The sequence below is a fragment of the Anoplolepis gracilipes genome, chromosome 3, assembly GCF_047496725.1.
Source record: "Anoplolepis gracilipes chromosome 3, ASM4749672v1, whole genome shotgun sequence".
Lineage (NCBI taxonomy): Eukaryota > Metazoa > Arthropoda > Insecta > Hymenoptera > Formicidae > Anoplolepis > Anoplolepis gracilipes.
In genome coordinates, this window is record NC_132972.1 from 3,420,487 (window position 1) to 3,438,877 (window position 18,391).

The window sequence follows — 18,391 nt, forward strand, 5'->3', positions numbered from 1 at the left end:
GTTTAGCAGAACCTATTAAAAATTAAAAATTAAAAATTAAATCACAACCGGTATATAAGGTATATAGCTCACTGTTTTTGTGGCCGGACGACAATGTGAATGCGATTAGACCGCCTCTGTGAACCGTGCATAATGCATATAGCGCGGATTATAACGCGTCTCTGTCATAAGCAGATGTCGATCCCGATTTCGTTCGGGCGGCTGCGCTCGCTTAGCTCAATTGCCGTAAAAGCAGCCTCGAGCGACCCTAATCGCACGCGACTGCTCCTAGCGAAAACTCAAAACTGTCTTCCCTTTTCTCTCGTTCTAAATTGACCGGACTAAAAAAAGATTCCTCGATTAATTTTTGTATATTACCAATTGATTGGAATTAATCGGAAGAAAGAACTAAAATTACAGCATTTCTTAGGAAATCATTTTTTAATTACACTGAAAAAAAAATAATGTTGAATCAACAACATCATCATATGAAATTTATTATATTAATTCAATAACGTTATTAATCAAATCAATACATGGCATATTAATTTGAATTAATAAAATAAATTTCAACTATGATGATGTTGTTGATTCAATATTTTTTTTTTCAGTGTACACATCATTTTCATTAGAAAATCCACACAAATGTATATATTGCATATAAATTCAAAATGTATTGAAATAAATCATCAATTTGTTGAACATTAAAACTTGAGATTGATTATTATTGTTGATTGTTTTTTTACCGTTCGACCGGGATTTAAGACTCGTTTTCATTTTCGACATTTTATAAAATTTGTTAGATTCCAGGATTCTTGATCGATGCGGTAAAAACTCGGCTACGTATGTGTCGTTTTGATTTTTATCGTGCCGGTCCGTGGAGCGCATATGTTACCGCGTGTAACCTCGTCGAGTGTTGTCGGCTGTTGTTATGTTGGCGAATTTTGTTCCGTGAAGCCGCGCAACCCCCATTATATCCGAGTTGCGTGTGTCGGGAATGCAATGAAAGCACTTTAAGGGGTCCGTCCAGCCGATCGCGTCTCGAGAACCCGCCGCCGTCTGTCTAATTCTTTGAATATTAGCGGGATCGAGTCCACCCTCGAAAATTCCTTTTTACCCCTCTCGGGTCTGTCGTTCCCAACAGCGTGGCTGGAATACCAGTGGTCGTCCTGCCCGGGTCGTGAACGACCCGGAAACGATTATCTCTTTTTACTAATATCTTATTTTATTCACGTCTTCTAATTCGCACTATTTTGTGTGCTATTAGACTTTATAAGACACAACTCTAACTTTTAAATTTATAATTAATACTCATATTTAATAGAAAAGTGGATAATTCTATAGAAAAATACATTGAGATTGTAAAATAAGTCTTTTTTATAAGGGTTTGTTTAAGAGAAAATAGCATGTAAATATTGATGATTCATCTTCGAAATATCTGTTCTCTATTTTAATCTGTATAATTTTCAACAATATCGTGTAAATAAAATAAAGTCGATTTGATAATAACTATACAACATATAAATAAAAATACACATTAATCTAGGTATTATATTAAAAAGAAAACTTAATTTAACATATCTTATAAATAATTCCAATTATCTTGGCAGATTCATTTTATACGATTTCATCATATATAGTCATCATTTTATATTATTTCTTAAATAAAATATTTTTATTTAATTGTTTGATATCTTAATAACAATCTTTATGATAATTAATTATTGAGTATACTTATATCGCACAAACTCAAAAATATAAAGAAATATTAATAATTTTTTGAAAATTGACTTTATAAAAAAAATCATGCATAAATATCCTTTACATTAGATATTAATTTATATTTTACACTGTTTTCTTATATTTTGCAAATATTATTTTTAATAATTACTTTTTCACATGGAATTATTTCTCTAATTGTATCATTAGCAGATTAACTTAACAATGTAATACAAATGTAAATATACATGTATAATTATACAATTATATCTTTATCATGATAGAATAAATATTGCACATTTAAAAAATTTTTCAAATCGTAATATATATCAGTAAAGAAAATATGATTAAAGTAGTTAAAAGTAAAAAATTTAATAATGTGGAATAATTTTTATGTATTTTTAATTTGTATTTTTTAATCTTATTTACAATATCTGTATAAAGGTACTAACAATTTTTTATTATTAACTAAAGTATTATTATTCTTACAACAATACCAAGATTTTTGCATTAAATTTTAGTCTCTTTTAATTGTTTTAATTGTATCTTGTTACATATTTTGCTTTAAAAATTTTTTATAATGTATCTTATGGATTTTTCTATTATATATTTATACAACTAATTAACTTTTTCCATGTCACTTACGCGTTATACTTTTGTATATATTAAAACTTATTAATTAAAAATTATTTTATGTATATTTTTATGTATTATATATATTATATAGTATTAAAGACTTGTTAGTGTAGATCATACTACTACACATACGAGTTTCGTAGTTACTCAAAATAATTATTCAGAATAACACGTCCTGAATTATTAGCAAAAATAAACTGTGCAAATTCATCTTCAGTAACATTAACGCGAAAGAACCTAGTGCGCTTGCGGCCCTTCCGGCCATTCATTGCGTGAGTTTTTACGCACGCTTTGTGGGACGACCGGTTTCGCGTAGGGGTGAGAGGCCTTATCTAAAAGCCACGGAAGAGGCACTAGACGAGGAAAGTACTCTTTCACTGCTCCCGTTCGTTAATTCCTTTTCTACCGATAATCCACTCGAGGCTCGTCGAGTTTTCGGCTACGAACGCCGCGCCTCGGTCTTCGAGAGATCTACAAACAGTCATTTACTTCTGCATCGCGAGCTCACATACGGGATGTATAATATGACGTAGGAATTGTGTGACGTAGATCTTCTAGATCCGCGCTTACGTGGGATTTTAATCCCTTCTCGTATAAATTGATCTCCTTTCGCGATTCTTTTTTCCGCTCAAACGTTCTAAGTTTCAGCGCGAGCAGTTGGAAAGACGCGTCGAACGGAACAGCTGATGTAGCATTTCTAGCATGTCGGCTCTTCAGGTGTGTAAGCAAACATTGTTATGAATGACTTTTTCGCAGCGACGAGGGTTTTATTTATTTCACATATAATATTATAATATAAGACACATTTTATATAAAATATTGAAATTGTGAAAACAGTCACTATCATTAATTGATTCTTTCGATAAGATTTATTTGATATATTTATAATTGAGATCATCAATGATCAATATTCACTAATAAAATAATTCAGTTAAATAGTTAATTTTAATGAATAATTTTAATCATTGTAATTTATTAATTATTATTATTGCAAGTAATAAATTAGCTATTACTGAAATAAAAATAATAATTTATTAATTTTAATCATAATTTTCAGTAACAATATATTGATTCCCTCTAAGAGACATTTTATAATAAATATAATTAAGAACTTTCCTAAGTCTGTACATTTTCTCATGTAATAAATATAACATATTTTAATGTGTGTATGAATTTTTTAATATCTGTCAAATTTAACATTTTTTAAGCACTTCGCAATATTCTCTCTCCCTCTCTCTCTATTTTTTTTTATTTCTCTTGAAATAAAACAATATTTACAAAAAACTGTTATCTTTGTTTTTATATTTATTTTTATATTTTATAATTAGTGATCGAGTTGTGACAGTGACTGATTGTTCAATAATAAAATTTTACTGTCATAATCGGTAAGATAGAGAAGCAAAGTGCGAGTGATCCCTTCAGTGGAAACTTGTCCCTGCTTTAATCAGTGACATTTTCACTGATTCTGTTTAAGAAAGTTTGTTTTTGATACGGACGCGTCTCGTCCATTGTCCATTTTCAGTTGCGATAATCGCGTAAGATACATTGTACGTGCTTTATTATACACGTGAATTTGCGTGAGGCAGCTCCAACCAGGCTCTGCGTGAAAGATTCGAAACGATCGAAAGCGACGAGCCGACGCGCGCGCACAGCGAATTGTTATTTCAAGGGAACTGCCGTCCGTCAGTCCGTTTGTCCATCGCTCCCGCCGTGATGCGGTGTGTAAACAGGGAAAGTTAAACAAGATAGGGATATATAACTGCTGTGTACGTAAGAACGTGGCGCGCAGGCATGAAATTCAAGGCTAACAATGTCGACCTCGAACGACAAGCGCTTTGATGTGTGAATTTTGTCCATTGAGTTCTAGCATCTCTCTCCCGTCGCTAATATTGAAAAAAGAGAGAGAGAGAGAGAATTTTCAAGAGGAATTTCAAATAAAATCAAATTTTATTTTACAATACAGGTTTTGCAGAATTTTTGACAGCGCTATGAAATAAGATCCTCTTTATATAGGCTCCACAGTTATTTTAATTTCACAAATCTGTTTGCACGCGATCAAATCGCGAGGGAGTGCTGGATAAAACGAGAGATGACTCATTTATGTCCAATATATCCAATAATTCGTGAATGAGTCTTTTTAAATTGCAATGTTATAATCTAAAAAGAAATGTTTAATTAAATGAGGTAAAGAAATATGCTTGTATTTATAAAATAATTTATTACTAAAGTATAAAAAACCATTATTATATTGACATTTCTTGATTTAATTACAAAATTTTAAATTTTGCATTAAATGTTAAAGGTTTCAGAGCAAATCTCCCATAAAAATATAATAAGAGCATTGAAATAATGTTACAAACACATCCATTTTATCTTTAAAGTCACATTATCCTTTAATATAGATATGCAATATATTATCGATACATTAATCGATAATTAATAGAAAAATTAACAGAGCTTATAACATAGATAATAAATAAAAATAAATATAAAAAAAAGAAATATAAGTTTTTATTAAAAATTATACTTTATAGAAGAAATTACGAAAAGTATCTCAAGAATGCAGGTTACGTTTACAAGGGAATGTAAATTTGTTGATATAATATAAAATTAATATATTATTTACTGTTTTAAAAAATAATTTGGACATAAAGTATCATATTTATTACATAGAAAATGTACAGACCAAGAGAAAAAGTGTGATCCCTTAATTATACTTATTGTATTCTCTTAAATGAAATCAATATAGGTATTGATTTAAAGTAATAAATAATTTTATTGATGCTTTTAGTTGTAAATATAACATTGCAAATTAGTAAAATTTTACTCAAAGCATTAATTAGTAATAGTAACTGTTTCAATCAATAATATTTTCAAATGCATATTATATGAAATAAACTTATAAGAAAATATTTTGCTAAAGAAGTATTTGACAATAAGTTTGATTCTTGATTCTTATTCAATTTTTATAAGTTTATCACATTTTAAGAATGAAAAAGTGTAATAAGTATATATAATTAAATATATATAATTCTGAATTTGAGTAGTTTTACATATTTTATTCCAGATATATGTATGTAGGAGCTTTTTTAAACAAATAACAATTTAACATAAATAAAAAAAGCTTTAATAGTTACAGCTTGCAAATATGTATGTGCGATTATTACTGATTTTTCAGTGAAATATTATTATTATAAACAATGGCTCAGAAAAAGCAATAATTTAATTTTTTCTGATACTGATCAGTAATCTTTAATGAAATCCTATGTCATTATTTATAATTAGTAATATTTTTATATTGATTCAATTTAAGAGGGTTAAACGACCGAAAACTTTACAGAGTCATATCAATGTTAAATAAGAACTTTGTCCGCGGTGAGAAAATCAAGTCACGAAATGGCACAAAGTGACCGCTATTCTCAGGTAATTTCGGACTACGGTCTATATTTATCTTTTGAAGAACACGCCATTCGCGCCCAATTGCGAAAAAGATTCTACCCACAGGGGATTTAGTCAAAATTTACTTAACACGAGGTTTAACTTCCGATTAACTTGCAGTTTACTCTTGTTGAGACAGGTGCCATATGAAAGGTGAATGGTCGTTCTTCCTTCTTAAGTCACAAGACTCAAAGACTTGTAACACGCCCTTTTGAGCTAATTGATGGAAACAAATCTATCTTTAAGAATCCTTAAAGATTCATCAAACAATTTCGAATGTATAATTTATATCGCTTTACATTTTTTATAATAGGATATGAGATGGAAAAAAATTTTAATTATTGCTTCTTATTGTAATTCGATCATCTATTAATGAAATCACTCGTGTATATTATTTTAACAAATATTATACGTATATCGTACATGATTCTTCATTATTATCTAAATTATTTATTTCAATATTTATTTCACCTGATCAAGTATCTTTGTCGTTATTAAGAATACAAAATATAAACGCGTGATTTGTGAAATGGAATACCTTATATGAATTTTCCGGGAAAAATTCCAACGTGTTATTTCAAGCTGTTATATTAAGTAGACTGTAGAATCTATGAAGAACAAAATGTACAAGTGAATCAAACGTAATTCGAGATTTATCTCGCTCATTACATTGTTTCTCTCTCGCTCGTTGTAAGGACCTCTCTTACCCAGGTAACGCGTGTCACCATTTGACATTAGTTGGCTCATTGAATGCCGATAAATCTGGTGGGTGGCACGCCACCAAGTCAAGGGGCGCGATTATATCGCACGCGTGTTGGTACGAACGCGTCGACACGCGTTCGGGAAGCATCGAGTATCTGTTAGGCCTCTGCTCGACAGAGTCGAGCCCGGTAGATAGATAGGTGGGCAACGGGGGGGGGGATGGAGGGGTGGGGGCGCTTAGAGTGGACGATTGATCAAGTTAGCGTAACGTCATTACGTCGCGAGTACATTGGGGGTTGACGGCGGGCACATGCCCCCCCTCCCCTATTCCCTCTCGTTCTAGGGTACAACAGCCTCCTCGGGCAATTTCACTCAACACCAACCTTCGCCCGGATTATCCGGCTGGTGGCCTATACAGCCTCGAGCCAGTGGGTGGTTCTCTCTCTCGGTTGGGGTTCGTTACTCAAACGAGCCGTATGACACTCTCACGCGAGGCTGTCACCACGTTCCTTTTTAAAGCTTCCGACTGGCAAATCCGCAAAGTCAAGGAGAATAAATTTGTAAACAGTGTCTTACTCCGAGATTAAGTTTCATTCGACCGATTTATTTCATCGAATTAATTCACTACTTGATTATTCGTAGCTTACGTAATTAACGCGAAACGCTATCGATGTAATACGTTCAAGATTTTTCTCGCTCTTTTCGAGTCTTGGACAGCACATGCGAATGTCGGGGGGGGGGGGTGTAAAGTGTTCGACCCCCGCGTGACGATGAACCTGCGCGAATGCCGGGATCAACTAACGTCAAATTATGATTAGGGCTGTTAATTGTCCCGTGTTGACCCTGCTGAGTGGTAGCCCGAGGACAAACACAAGTCCGCCTCCCTTTTGTTGTTTTAACTCAATGCCGAGTCGGTCGGAGATGACTTACCGATTACCCAGCGTGATGCCTGAAAACCAGGGGTCTTTCAGCCCCCAAATAGAAATGACTTTCTGGTTACTGTGAAGCGATGCGTGGAGTAATTATGTGTGTCTAGAGAGAAGTGCAGTATATATGTATATATCGCGCGTACAACAGTGATTTTATCCTAATTTATCTCATTTGATATCTTATTTTATATATATAAATATATGAAAAAAAATTTATGTTGTATAATTAGCGTAGATTTGCCCGCAAATTAAATACAACACTTTTTATTTGCAAATTTTTCTTTCAGAAATTTTATTTGCATAAAAATATCGAGGAAGATCATTATTTACCATGAACTTTCAATCTTCAACAAATTATTTTTTATAACTTATTCTTATAAATCTATTCGAGTAAAGGTCATTGAAAAAATTCAAGAATAAATTCTTATTATATGTTTGCATATTTTCTAATCTCCGAATAACGTTGTATTTTTATTGCTAATGAAGACTCGACTCTAAATGAAAGATTATTTGATACAAGAGAACGCAGCGATAAAGCGTTAAATCTTTATCGACACGTAGATCACGCTTTTTTTTATCAATTTAGGTTTTTAATTTTAATGTCTTTTCAAATGCAAAAAGGTAATGTGATGAAGGGAAAATGTCGTTATACAAGATGCTAATGTTTACGGCCCGAATATATGCACCCTCACGACATAGGTGTCGAGAATGCATTCAAAGTTACAAAGAACTCGCTACAGGGTGGAGCACAAAAAGCCATTTTTTCTAATAAACTTCAAACGTCAAGAAATTTATGAGTGCCTACAAAATGTAGATGTTCTATCAATCCGATTATTATTATTGACAAATGGATATATGAAAAATTATTATGGAAAGTAATATAAATATGTGTGAAAAAATGTATAGAAATAAAATTTGTATCGTCTCTTGTGTCAAGATACTTAAATTTTTGATTGATTTTAAAATAATATTTTTCGTAAGTACTTATTTTTACAAAAAGAAAGATTTGATTATATAATTTTTTATTTTATTACAGTAACAATAAGTTTAAGATATAAAATCTCTTAAAAATTTTTACCAAAAGTGTGATTATCTGTAGAATTTTTCTTATTAAATTAATTCTTGTAAAGAGAAAAGGAATTTAACTTTAAGTATTTTAAAATCTAAGTAAAAAATTAATTGAATAATTAATACATTTTTAATACAAATTTTTGCGTAACTTGTTTACGTTTCGGCGATATAGAAAAGAACAAAGGAGGTTTCAGTAAAATTGTCAAAGGCAAGACTTTGACAACTTTTGCACTAATCTATAGGCACGATGCCAGATTAATCTATGCGCAACACCAGGCAGGTACGAGCGGATAAAGAAGCAGAGAAAGAAACGTAATTATGTCGGCCACATTCTGCCCGTGCGGATAACGCGGCGAAACGCGGACTGCAAAAGCCAACGACATATTCATGTGTGTGCGTTATTATACGAGGGTGCCGGGAGTGCACTTGAGAGATGCGCGCACGCGTTGCAGGACGTTCAATTAACCGCATGCATTTGACAACCAAGAAATTGCTGCTCGCGTATAGCTCGCTTAAGATGAAGAAGGAAATTCTTGAATTTTCAGATATGTATTTAAGTGGCTACCAACTTTTAAGTGAAGAATAGCACGGGAAGATTTCTTGATAATGAGTCTCATATCATTATCATGAAAATATTTTGTCAATCATGAAAGACCGTAATATCTAGTAAAATCACGTATGAATATAAATTACTCTGTTGTCTTGAATATTAGTTGAATTAAAAATCTAAGTTAGACTTTTATTATATGTATAACTGATGTAAATATAGCACTAAAGTGAATTTATTGAATTAGAGAAAATGATATATTAATATATTATAGATAACTCGTGAAATCTATTTCGAAAATAATGTACATTTGATTTCGAAAATATTGAAAAATCAAATCTAACTGATACGTATTTTAGTCAAATTGATTCTGTTTGTAAAAGCACAACACAAGCTATGATTTTATTATAAGAAATATGTGTGTATCTATTGAAAACTGTTTCAAGTAACGATATCACGCAGATTTACAATTAAAATATCGAGTGTAACAGAGAGCGATTTACTCCAATTTTTGAAAAACAATTTATCTAAATTTCTCTTCTACAAAAAAGTAATCGTTGCACTTTATTCTTCCACTATCGCGCTCTCAATATAAAGATAGATTTACTCTTAATAAAGCTCACAAAATGAAAATTAAAATACACACGTACATATTTAAGAAACCTGTTGCGATGAGAGAGATTATCGTAATGGAACTTTCATTAAGGGAAAGTCGACGCGCGCGAAAGTTTTTTAGACAAGATGAAGCATATCTTAGACACACATTGAGATACGTATATGTACCGAGAATATAATTGACACAGGAGATTCTGGGCAGGAAGGGAAGGGAAGAGGGGGGGGGGGGGAACACGGGAACGAACATCCCCCGGACCAGAGATCGCGCTGTCAATCGCGTTTTGTCTCTCTTGTCGATAGATCTCCGACAACGGCGGTAGCCAACGTGTTTACACGGCATTGAGCTCGCCCTCGTGCTCCACGGGAGCAGATCCCTCTTCCGATGCGCGCGCCATGGGGTTGTCGACCGCAGCGTCAGAGGGATGAGACTCCCCAGGGGGGAGGAAAGAGGGGGGAGGGGGGAGGTCGATGTGGTACGCAAACCCATTATTATGATTATTATTCGCGCAGCTTAAGTCCTAAGATCCTCTCGTTTTCTCTCTCTCTCTCTCTCTCTCTCTCTCTCTCTCTCTCTCTCTCTCTCTCTCTCTCTTATCCGACGACTTTACTCCACGATTCTCAATGTATCCTCGAGACACGCGCGTATCCTCCGTCAGGGGCCCCCTCGACAGTGAAGTTGAATATTTCCGGAGCTGTGTATTTTAATGTAAGCGCGATTTGGTGTAAAATATTTCAAGCGCGCGACGCCTTTTTTTATTTAACGGATAATAAAATAAAACTACATTAGCAAAAAAAAAAAAAAATAAAAAGATGATACTTATAACGTATATAGAGCTCAAATAGTTAAGATTTGATACAACGATATTGTTGCTACATTTTTCGCGAACATTTTGACAGAATGAAACTTTTTGGAAAAGAGGTGGGATATAAAGGTTACGATAGGCGGACCCTAGGGGAGGGGGGGAGAGGGGGAAGGGGTGAGTGTAATTTGCCTCTAATGCGGCACTCAACATAGCAGCTGGGCTCCACCAGCCCTCTGCTTTTCCATTCGCCACTCGGCCGCAACAGTAGCGATAATAATAACAATACCGGTAACAATACCAGGAGTGGCTAGGCATTGTAACACCGCGCCGCGCGAAGGACGGGAAGGGAGAGAGGACGTGCGGGGGGGCCTCCAAGTACTTGGAGTAACAATGCGAGCGCAAAATGGAGGGACACATACCCATCTGCGTGTGCCCCGTGTGTCGAGAGAAGGGAGGAGAGGCATGCGAGAAAAAGAGAGAGAGAGAGAGAGAGAGAGAGAGAGAGAGAGAGAGAGAGAGAGAGGAACAACGAGATAAATGCGACGCATCGTCACGCGCTCCGATATATATATATATATATATATATATATATATATATACATCGTCGCCATTTATTGCGAAGTTGCATTCGCAAAAAGAGAGAGAGAGAGAGAGAGAGAGAGAGAGAGAGAGAGAGAGAGAGAGAGAGAGAGAAAGAGAAAGAGATTTCCTTTTCGAAATGGCGGGCAATCGTGCTCATCCGCGATTCCGCGAGCGATCAATAGATACCGCGTTCAACTAACAATAATATAGAAGAATAAGATGTAACGGAAAAAAAATCACCTGATATGGAAAATATCATTTACGGTTTATCGCGTATAATGTTCCTGTGTCTTCCAATTTAAAATTAGATATTTATTTAAAATCTCCCGCGTATTCGATTTCTCATTTACACACGTGTGTATAATTATAATCCTAGATAGCACATAGTTTCTCTGATAAATATTCATAAATATTTTTAGTATTTGTTTTTTGTTTTTATATAAATATTATGTAAATATCTTTTATACATATTTTATATGCATTAAAAGAAAAAAATTATAAAAACTGAATTCGACATATACATATATTAAAGTATACATAAAATATTGATATAATATTTATGGTTTGTAAAAAAAATAAATTTTGGTAGTAATATTCTTTTTGTAAATATATGTTTCAAATATTTGCTGGTGGCACACTTATGCTATATCTTTATAATTTGTTTTCAATCTAAGATTACAAAAATATTTATAAAATATTTAAATAATTAGAAATATTTCGAAATAAAATGTTCGTATATATTTTATAAATATTGCGTACTGTCTGTGGAACAAAATTTATTAAATTTAAAGGCATATTGGTAACACAAAAATATGTTGTATGTAAATCAAAGTAGATATAGTTCTGAAAAAAAAATCAATCAATGAATATCTTGTAAAATAAAACAATAGAAATTTTGATTGTACACTCAACAAGTGTATTATAAATAATATAATCTAAAAATATGTATATGCATAAAAAAAACGCGATTTGTGTATTTTTGCGTAATTATATACCATACAGCGAGATATAAAAATACGCGTGAATCATTCTCCGCGATTCTTCCCTATCCTACCTCCAACTCCCGATATTTTTCACGAAAACCGCCAAAACTCGTTATTGAAACTTGCATATGGTTTCTGCATTCGTTTTGGGTGCGTCTGAAAATCCCGACTGATTGCAATCAGACCTCTTTGCCGACTTCCGTGCTTGACTCGAAATCGACTCGTCATCGTCGCTAGTGCCAAGGGCTTCGCGCGGACGCTCGACTTCCGGTTTAAGGAGGCCCGTCGTTTCCGTTTTAAAGCTTGCTCGAGCAGCTTTCTTTTCAGGCTGTTCCACTTAAATTTCGTGTTTCCCGTTAAATGGCAAATACGCATTTATCTCTAATCAACATTAATCCCAATGGAATTTTTATTTGGCGATATATCTTTTATCTTTTAAAGATTGATTATATGGATCTTTACTTTCCGGGTACTTGAATTATGCAAGGATTTAAAAATTTTCATATATTCGGATAATTTAGTAATATTAGTAAATTTAAGAGGTCCCCGAGATATATGAAATCTAAGCAAAATACAAAATAATTCGTATAAAAGATAAAATCTAAATGTTGTTTAAGACAAATTGGTTCACAAAAGTAAAGACAAAAAGGCTATTCGAGTGTTTTGCAAATGCATGAAGTTAATGTACAACGGATAACATGCATAAATGTAAGAAATGTATATCAAAACAAGATAAAATATTTTAGATTTTACTAACCGATAGATATAGTATATCTGAAGACAAGATATACCTGGACATCAAAGAAAAATTGTAATCGTTTATTATCAAACATCGGGAGTTGATTATTAATTGATTATTGATTATAAAATAAATGATGTAATAAAGAAAATGCCAAAAAATAAAGAGCCACTTTTATTACATGTATATTATTTTATGTAATCATTTTATCTATCATATTGCAAAATTTTTACCGCCAAATGTCAGAAATAAACTGTCAACATTAGACGAATAAAGACAGAGACGCGAAATCAATTTTCTTTTACATAATTCCATTCTTCTCTGTCTCCTCAGATTATTGGTCAATTGATAAAGTATGACATGTATATAAATCTTATTATACTGAAAAGTCTTTAACGATTATTATTAAGTTATACATGTTCTTTCAAATCCTAGAATTTTGCCGTTTAATACTTATTTGCACGCAAAATAAATAAATGATTATAGATATTAATTAATCCAATATAACTTTTTCTTCTATTTTTTATTTCTAGATACGCTTTAGATAATCCCAATAAAAATAATGAACATTCTAGTAAATTAATATTATATAAAAAAAATATTGTTTAAAAATTTGAGAAAAAGAAATTAGATCATGCCAATCACATCATCAATCAATCAATCAAGGATTATATATAATTATTTTAACCTCGATAAAAAAATAGATGCAACAGTAAAGTAGAGTAAATTAAGCATTTCACGTTTAAAAATTCGATTTATGAGGTAAAACTATCTTTTTTTCAATACAGAACAATATATTTATCGAATTTATTCCAATTGATTTTATCTTTTTACTTAATCTCTTATGTTTGAAATTACAATAAGACATTAAATATTATAATACTAATTGCAATAAAACAGCTACTTAATTCCTTATGATAAATATGTAGATCGTGATACATAAATATCCAAATATTTGACGTCTTCTTTTTAAGATCGCTTCTATTATATAAAAAACGCGTTCAGTGTTCAACTGGACGTTAAGATGAATGCTTTTGATGTAAGTTGATTTGTATCGGTGATATTGTTGTGTATGGAGCGCCACACACATTACACGCGATGACAAACGGACAATTCGACATTCGCGCTTATTGTTTTCAAAGGGCTGATAAGAGAGTGAATTGAAAGTGGCAGACGGAGAGACGAACGGTAGACGGAACGATAGACCGAACGAAGGGGAGACCCGTGCACGTACGCAGGATGCGGCCAATGAGCCACGTAACAATTATTTATTGTTGTCAGATTGGACGCGGTGCCGCATCCAGCCGGCCAGACTTATCTGCGCCCAATGAAAATGAATCCATTGGTTAAAATCAGCCATGCTGTTTGTCCGCTAAACGATAATTACATAATACAGAGCTTCGCAAGTAATAAAATAATTATGCGAGATTATATATCTAATCGACGAATTGTGTTGTGACTCTCTGACTGATTTACGTGCTAAATATAGAGTATATGAATCGGTCTTGAGATTATCCCATCGCGCACACTACTTAAACAATTGGTTTTCTTAATAAAAATGCGTAACTTTATTTATCCTAATTTTTCACAATATATATACCTTCATAATTAATACCTTTATTTTTGCTGGAATAAAGTCTTTAGAATTTCCCGAAAAATAACCAGTTGGCGAAAAATTTTTTATTTTCAACTATTATGCAAGAATTACTGGGTATATAATTACAAAAAAATATATATGTATATATTATTATATTAATTACACGTACCTGCGTAGGTGTTAAATGAATTAAAGACGCCAGATGCTCCCGTTCGGGTGCGCTGAGGTACTTTTGCTGCTTGAATCGCCTTTCGAGCTCGTAGACCTGGGCCTGGGTGAAGAGAACGCGTCTCTTTCGTCTCTGGGCGAGGGGAAACTGCATCGCGCCGACGCCCATACCGACGCCGACCCCGACGCCGACACCCACCCCCATCCCCGACGACTTCATTTCACCCATCGACTGGCCCACTGAGCAACCAGCCATATTGGTCCCGGCGCCCGCCGCCGCGGCGCCCATTAGTCGCGAGACTGCAAAACATATTGAAGAAATCGAAAATGATGCACACTATTTATTCTTTTTTTCTTTCTTATATATATATATTAAATCACGCGCGCGCTTTCGTGGCGAAAAATTTTTAAAAGTACATCAAAAATCTTTATGAGGTTCCTGATACACCAATCATTCCGATGTTGTAGCTTTATTTTATTCTGTCCCTTTTGTAAATAGATTTAAATTTAGTATCATTGATATAATAATATATTTATAGTATTTATAGCATTTATAGCACTTGTATAGGACAGAGAATTAAATCAAATTAATTACAAGGCCAAGTTATATATAAAATGTACACGTAAATTTATGTTGTTAAACATTTGATTTATATTAAAATAATGACATATTGATATAATTTCAATGCTGATGTAATGGTATCGATATAAAATGTATAATAATTTAATAGAATTTCAAAATTTAATATTTTTACCACAAAAAATTTATTTCAAAAACATTACAAAAATCTTTTTAAAATCTTCAAATTCTATAAAATAAAAAACGTATTTTCTTTTTTTTCATTATTTCTTACTTTTATATAATTTTAAAATCCTAATGTAATAATCTAATTTACAAATCAAATTCATTTTTTGAAATGCAAAAGTTTATTAAAGAATTACATAATTTTGTTTAAAATAGAAATCGTTAAATTTTTATGTGCGTTTGTTTACATAGAAATTATCATCACAGTTCAAAAAGTAACTGTTGAATTCGTTACTCATTAAAAATGTAACAAAGTTATTTTCTGTTACAAGTAAACTTCCATTACTTCCTTGATTTTTATTCTAATTGATCATGATACACGCAATAATATAAAAATAATATCCTTGTTAATTGTCGATGTACATGAAAATTATACTAGTATATATAATAATATATATAATATATATAAATAATATATATAAATAAAAATTCGTAAAGAAAATTTCAAAATTATTACGTGACGACTTTATCGCGTAACATCGATTATAGCATCTGGATTATAACTCATTCACATTTTTGTCGCAAGTATACACCTAAGTTGAGCGATTCTCTTCGAGCTACCGAAAGCTATATTATCCAATGGCTCCGCGCGAGCCAGAGCGGTCGTCTATCCCTTGTCAGTTGGCGAGGAGCTGTCAAAGATGAACCTCGCGCGGACAAAGGGAACGATTTAGGCGCTGCGAAGTGCTACGTCACCACGGTACACGGGAGGTCCCGGGATAAAGTCCGGAATTATTATGCCCACGAGAACGAACCGTATTCTCTGAGCCGTCAGTTGAGCCGAGGGCGAGAAAGAAATACCACTTGAACGCAGGAACAAACACCGTCAAATTTGTTTACCTCCGCTTTTGGCTGGCGCGCCCGTCCGGGAGAAATCGTGGAGCTCCGAAGAGCGTATAAACGAAAGCAATACTATATTATTGTTCGCAAAAAAAAAACGATGGAATCTTTTTTTTTGTCGGGATACCTCCCCTCTCATTACTCGGATATCCGGAGCGAGAGTTGTACACGATAGCCTATATTCGATAGCCGATTCGAGCACTCGATGACCACCTCGTCTCTTTCAACGCCCAGTCACGGGGCATCTAGTCCTGCATTTGAATTAATCAAAACTGGCTTGCTTATCACGTCAATTATTAAGATGTCTAACTCAAATCTTGGAAAAAAAACTTATTGTTGAAAATTCCCTGATCTTCTTTAGGTATTTTTGTTCAAAATTTCAGTTGAAAAAAATATTTTAAAGATTCTTTTATGATACAACTTTATAAAATAAATTTTTTATTGTTTTTTAATTTTTTCACTAATACGAAGAAAAAATAAAGAGCCATTTAAATTTCAAGTACTAGATTTGCAAATATACTGAATAGCTCTTTCGTAAGATAAACATTTTTCACATAACATTTTTACTTTTTTATCTAAAAATTACAATAAAGAATATGTATTGCATATGCAATATTTTGTTAAAATATTGAACATATAATAAAATTGATATATATTTATAATTATTTTAAATAATTCGATATATTGAAACAATATTATATGTATACAAATATATAAACAGGAGATAAAGATATACATTTATATATAATATATTTTAAACATATAATTCACAATTTATTTGGCTTATGGATTGCTTACAATGTAAGAATAAAATTATCAAAAAGAGAATTTTTTTTTTAAATGAGTTTCAGTAAAATTCCATAAGATTTTTGCAGATGCCAAAAAATCCTTGAAAATTTTCAAATTTATCTGTTTTCGAGGAAAAGAGCTTGATTATCCTATCTGAAATTTTCCAACAAATTTGAGCGGACAAAATGTCATATTAAGACAGGAAACCCTTTTTAAAGGTCCTTTCTCCTAAAGGGTCTTTCCTTATTTATTCATAAATTATTTTATTATTTTACATATAATTTCAGAAGCGTGCGCGAGTATTTTCCTGACGTATAATGTCGAGATGCAATTACTACTTGGCGTTAATGATTAGTGCCGCGAGAGAAATTTCTCGTAAATCACACCGACGACGTAAATTATCATGTTCACGCGTGATGCACAGGATCCTTTTTAGGGATCCGCTTGTCAGCGATCACGGAGAACAATGGATACGGGATGGACGGGATGTTTCGATTCGTAACTTCTGCCAATACACCATACAAGACGGGGATCTTCCGATGTGTGAGAGATGGGCGAACAACGCGCGTGCAGGCAACTCGTTAAATAAATTGACGTTTCTCTCCAACGTCTACCTGACCACCGGCGTCGCGCTCTACCCTCAACGCCGAACAGCCGCATCGTTTCGAAACGTAATTATGTGGCATGGCAACTGTGAGGTGAGAGGCGGGGGAAAAACCGCCGCGCCTCGGCTCTTCAGCTTCCAATTAGGTGACAAAAGCCAAAAAGATTTCTCGCTCCGAATCACGGACCGGAATTCATGTACCGCCCACAGCGTGAAACGTGTCCAATCCGACGGGATATAAGAGAGCTATCTCATTTAATTGCGCATAATTAATCCCATGTGTTAATTTTACAACTATTAGATAACTCCGACATTAATAAATCAAGTTTAACTCCACTCGTGTTGCATCTTGTGTAAAATCGCTTAACAATAAGTATGTTACGTAATATAATTTGCGATGAAATTCGCAACAGAATTCTACTCACGCAATTTCACGTCACTACTACGTCACATTATACAAATGAAATTTCACCATCTATTTAGAAAATAGTTTAATTAGACCCAACAGAGATTAAACTTAACAAAGATTAAAACTCGAAGATGAGAATCAAATCATTCAAATATAATTCAAATAATATATTATTCCTATAATCTTTTTTTTTTTTACCTTTATGTAATTATATATTTCTTTTCACAATGTTACTTCTAGTGTATATGTAATACAGAATCCGTTCCTATAGTTGTGAATTGCTGATCATGATAAATAAGCTCGATAATAAAGGAATCATATTATTGTTGAACGCAGATGTTAGATAAAGTGTGCGCGTGAAATGCGGTTTATAGAAAAAACGTAAAAGAAAAAAATTTAATGATGCGTACTAAATAACGTGACGCGTACATGAGAT

The 18,391-nt window shown here is 33.0% G+C and overlaps 1 protein-coding gene across 1 annotated transcript in view; it reads right to left on the minus strand.

Annotated features, from left to right (window-relative positions):
• Window positions 1–18,391, minus strand: part of LOC140663780 (homeobox protein Nkx-2.4) — a 42,673-nt gene that overhangs the window by 16,759 nt on the left and 7,523 nt on the right. Inside the window, exon 2 of the mRNA XM_072888241.1 lies at window positions 14,510–14,808. Coding sequence (XP_072744342.1) covers window positions 14,510–14,808 — 299 coding nt within the window. The remainder of the gene's footprint in view (window positions 1–14,509; window positions 14,809–18,391) is intronic.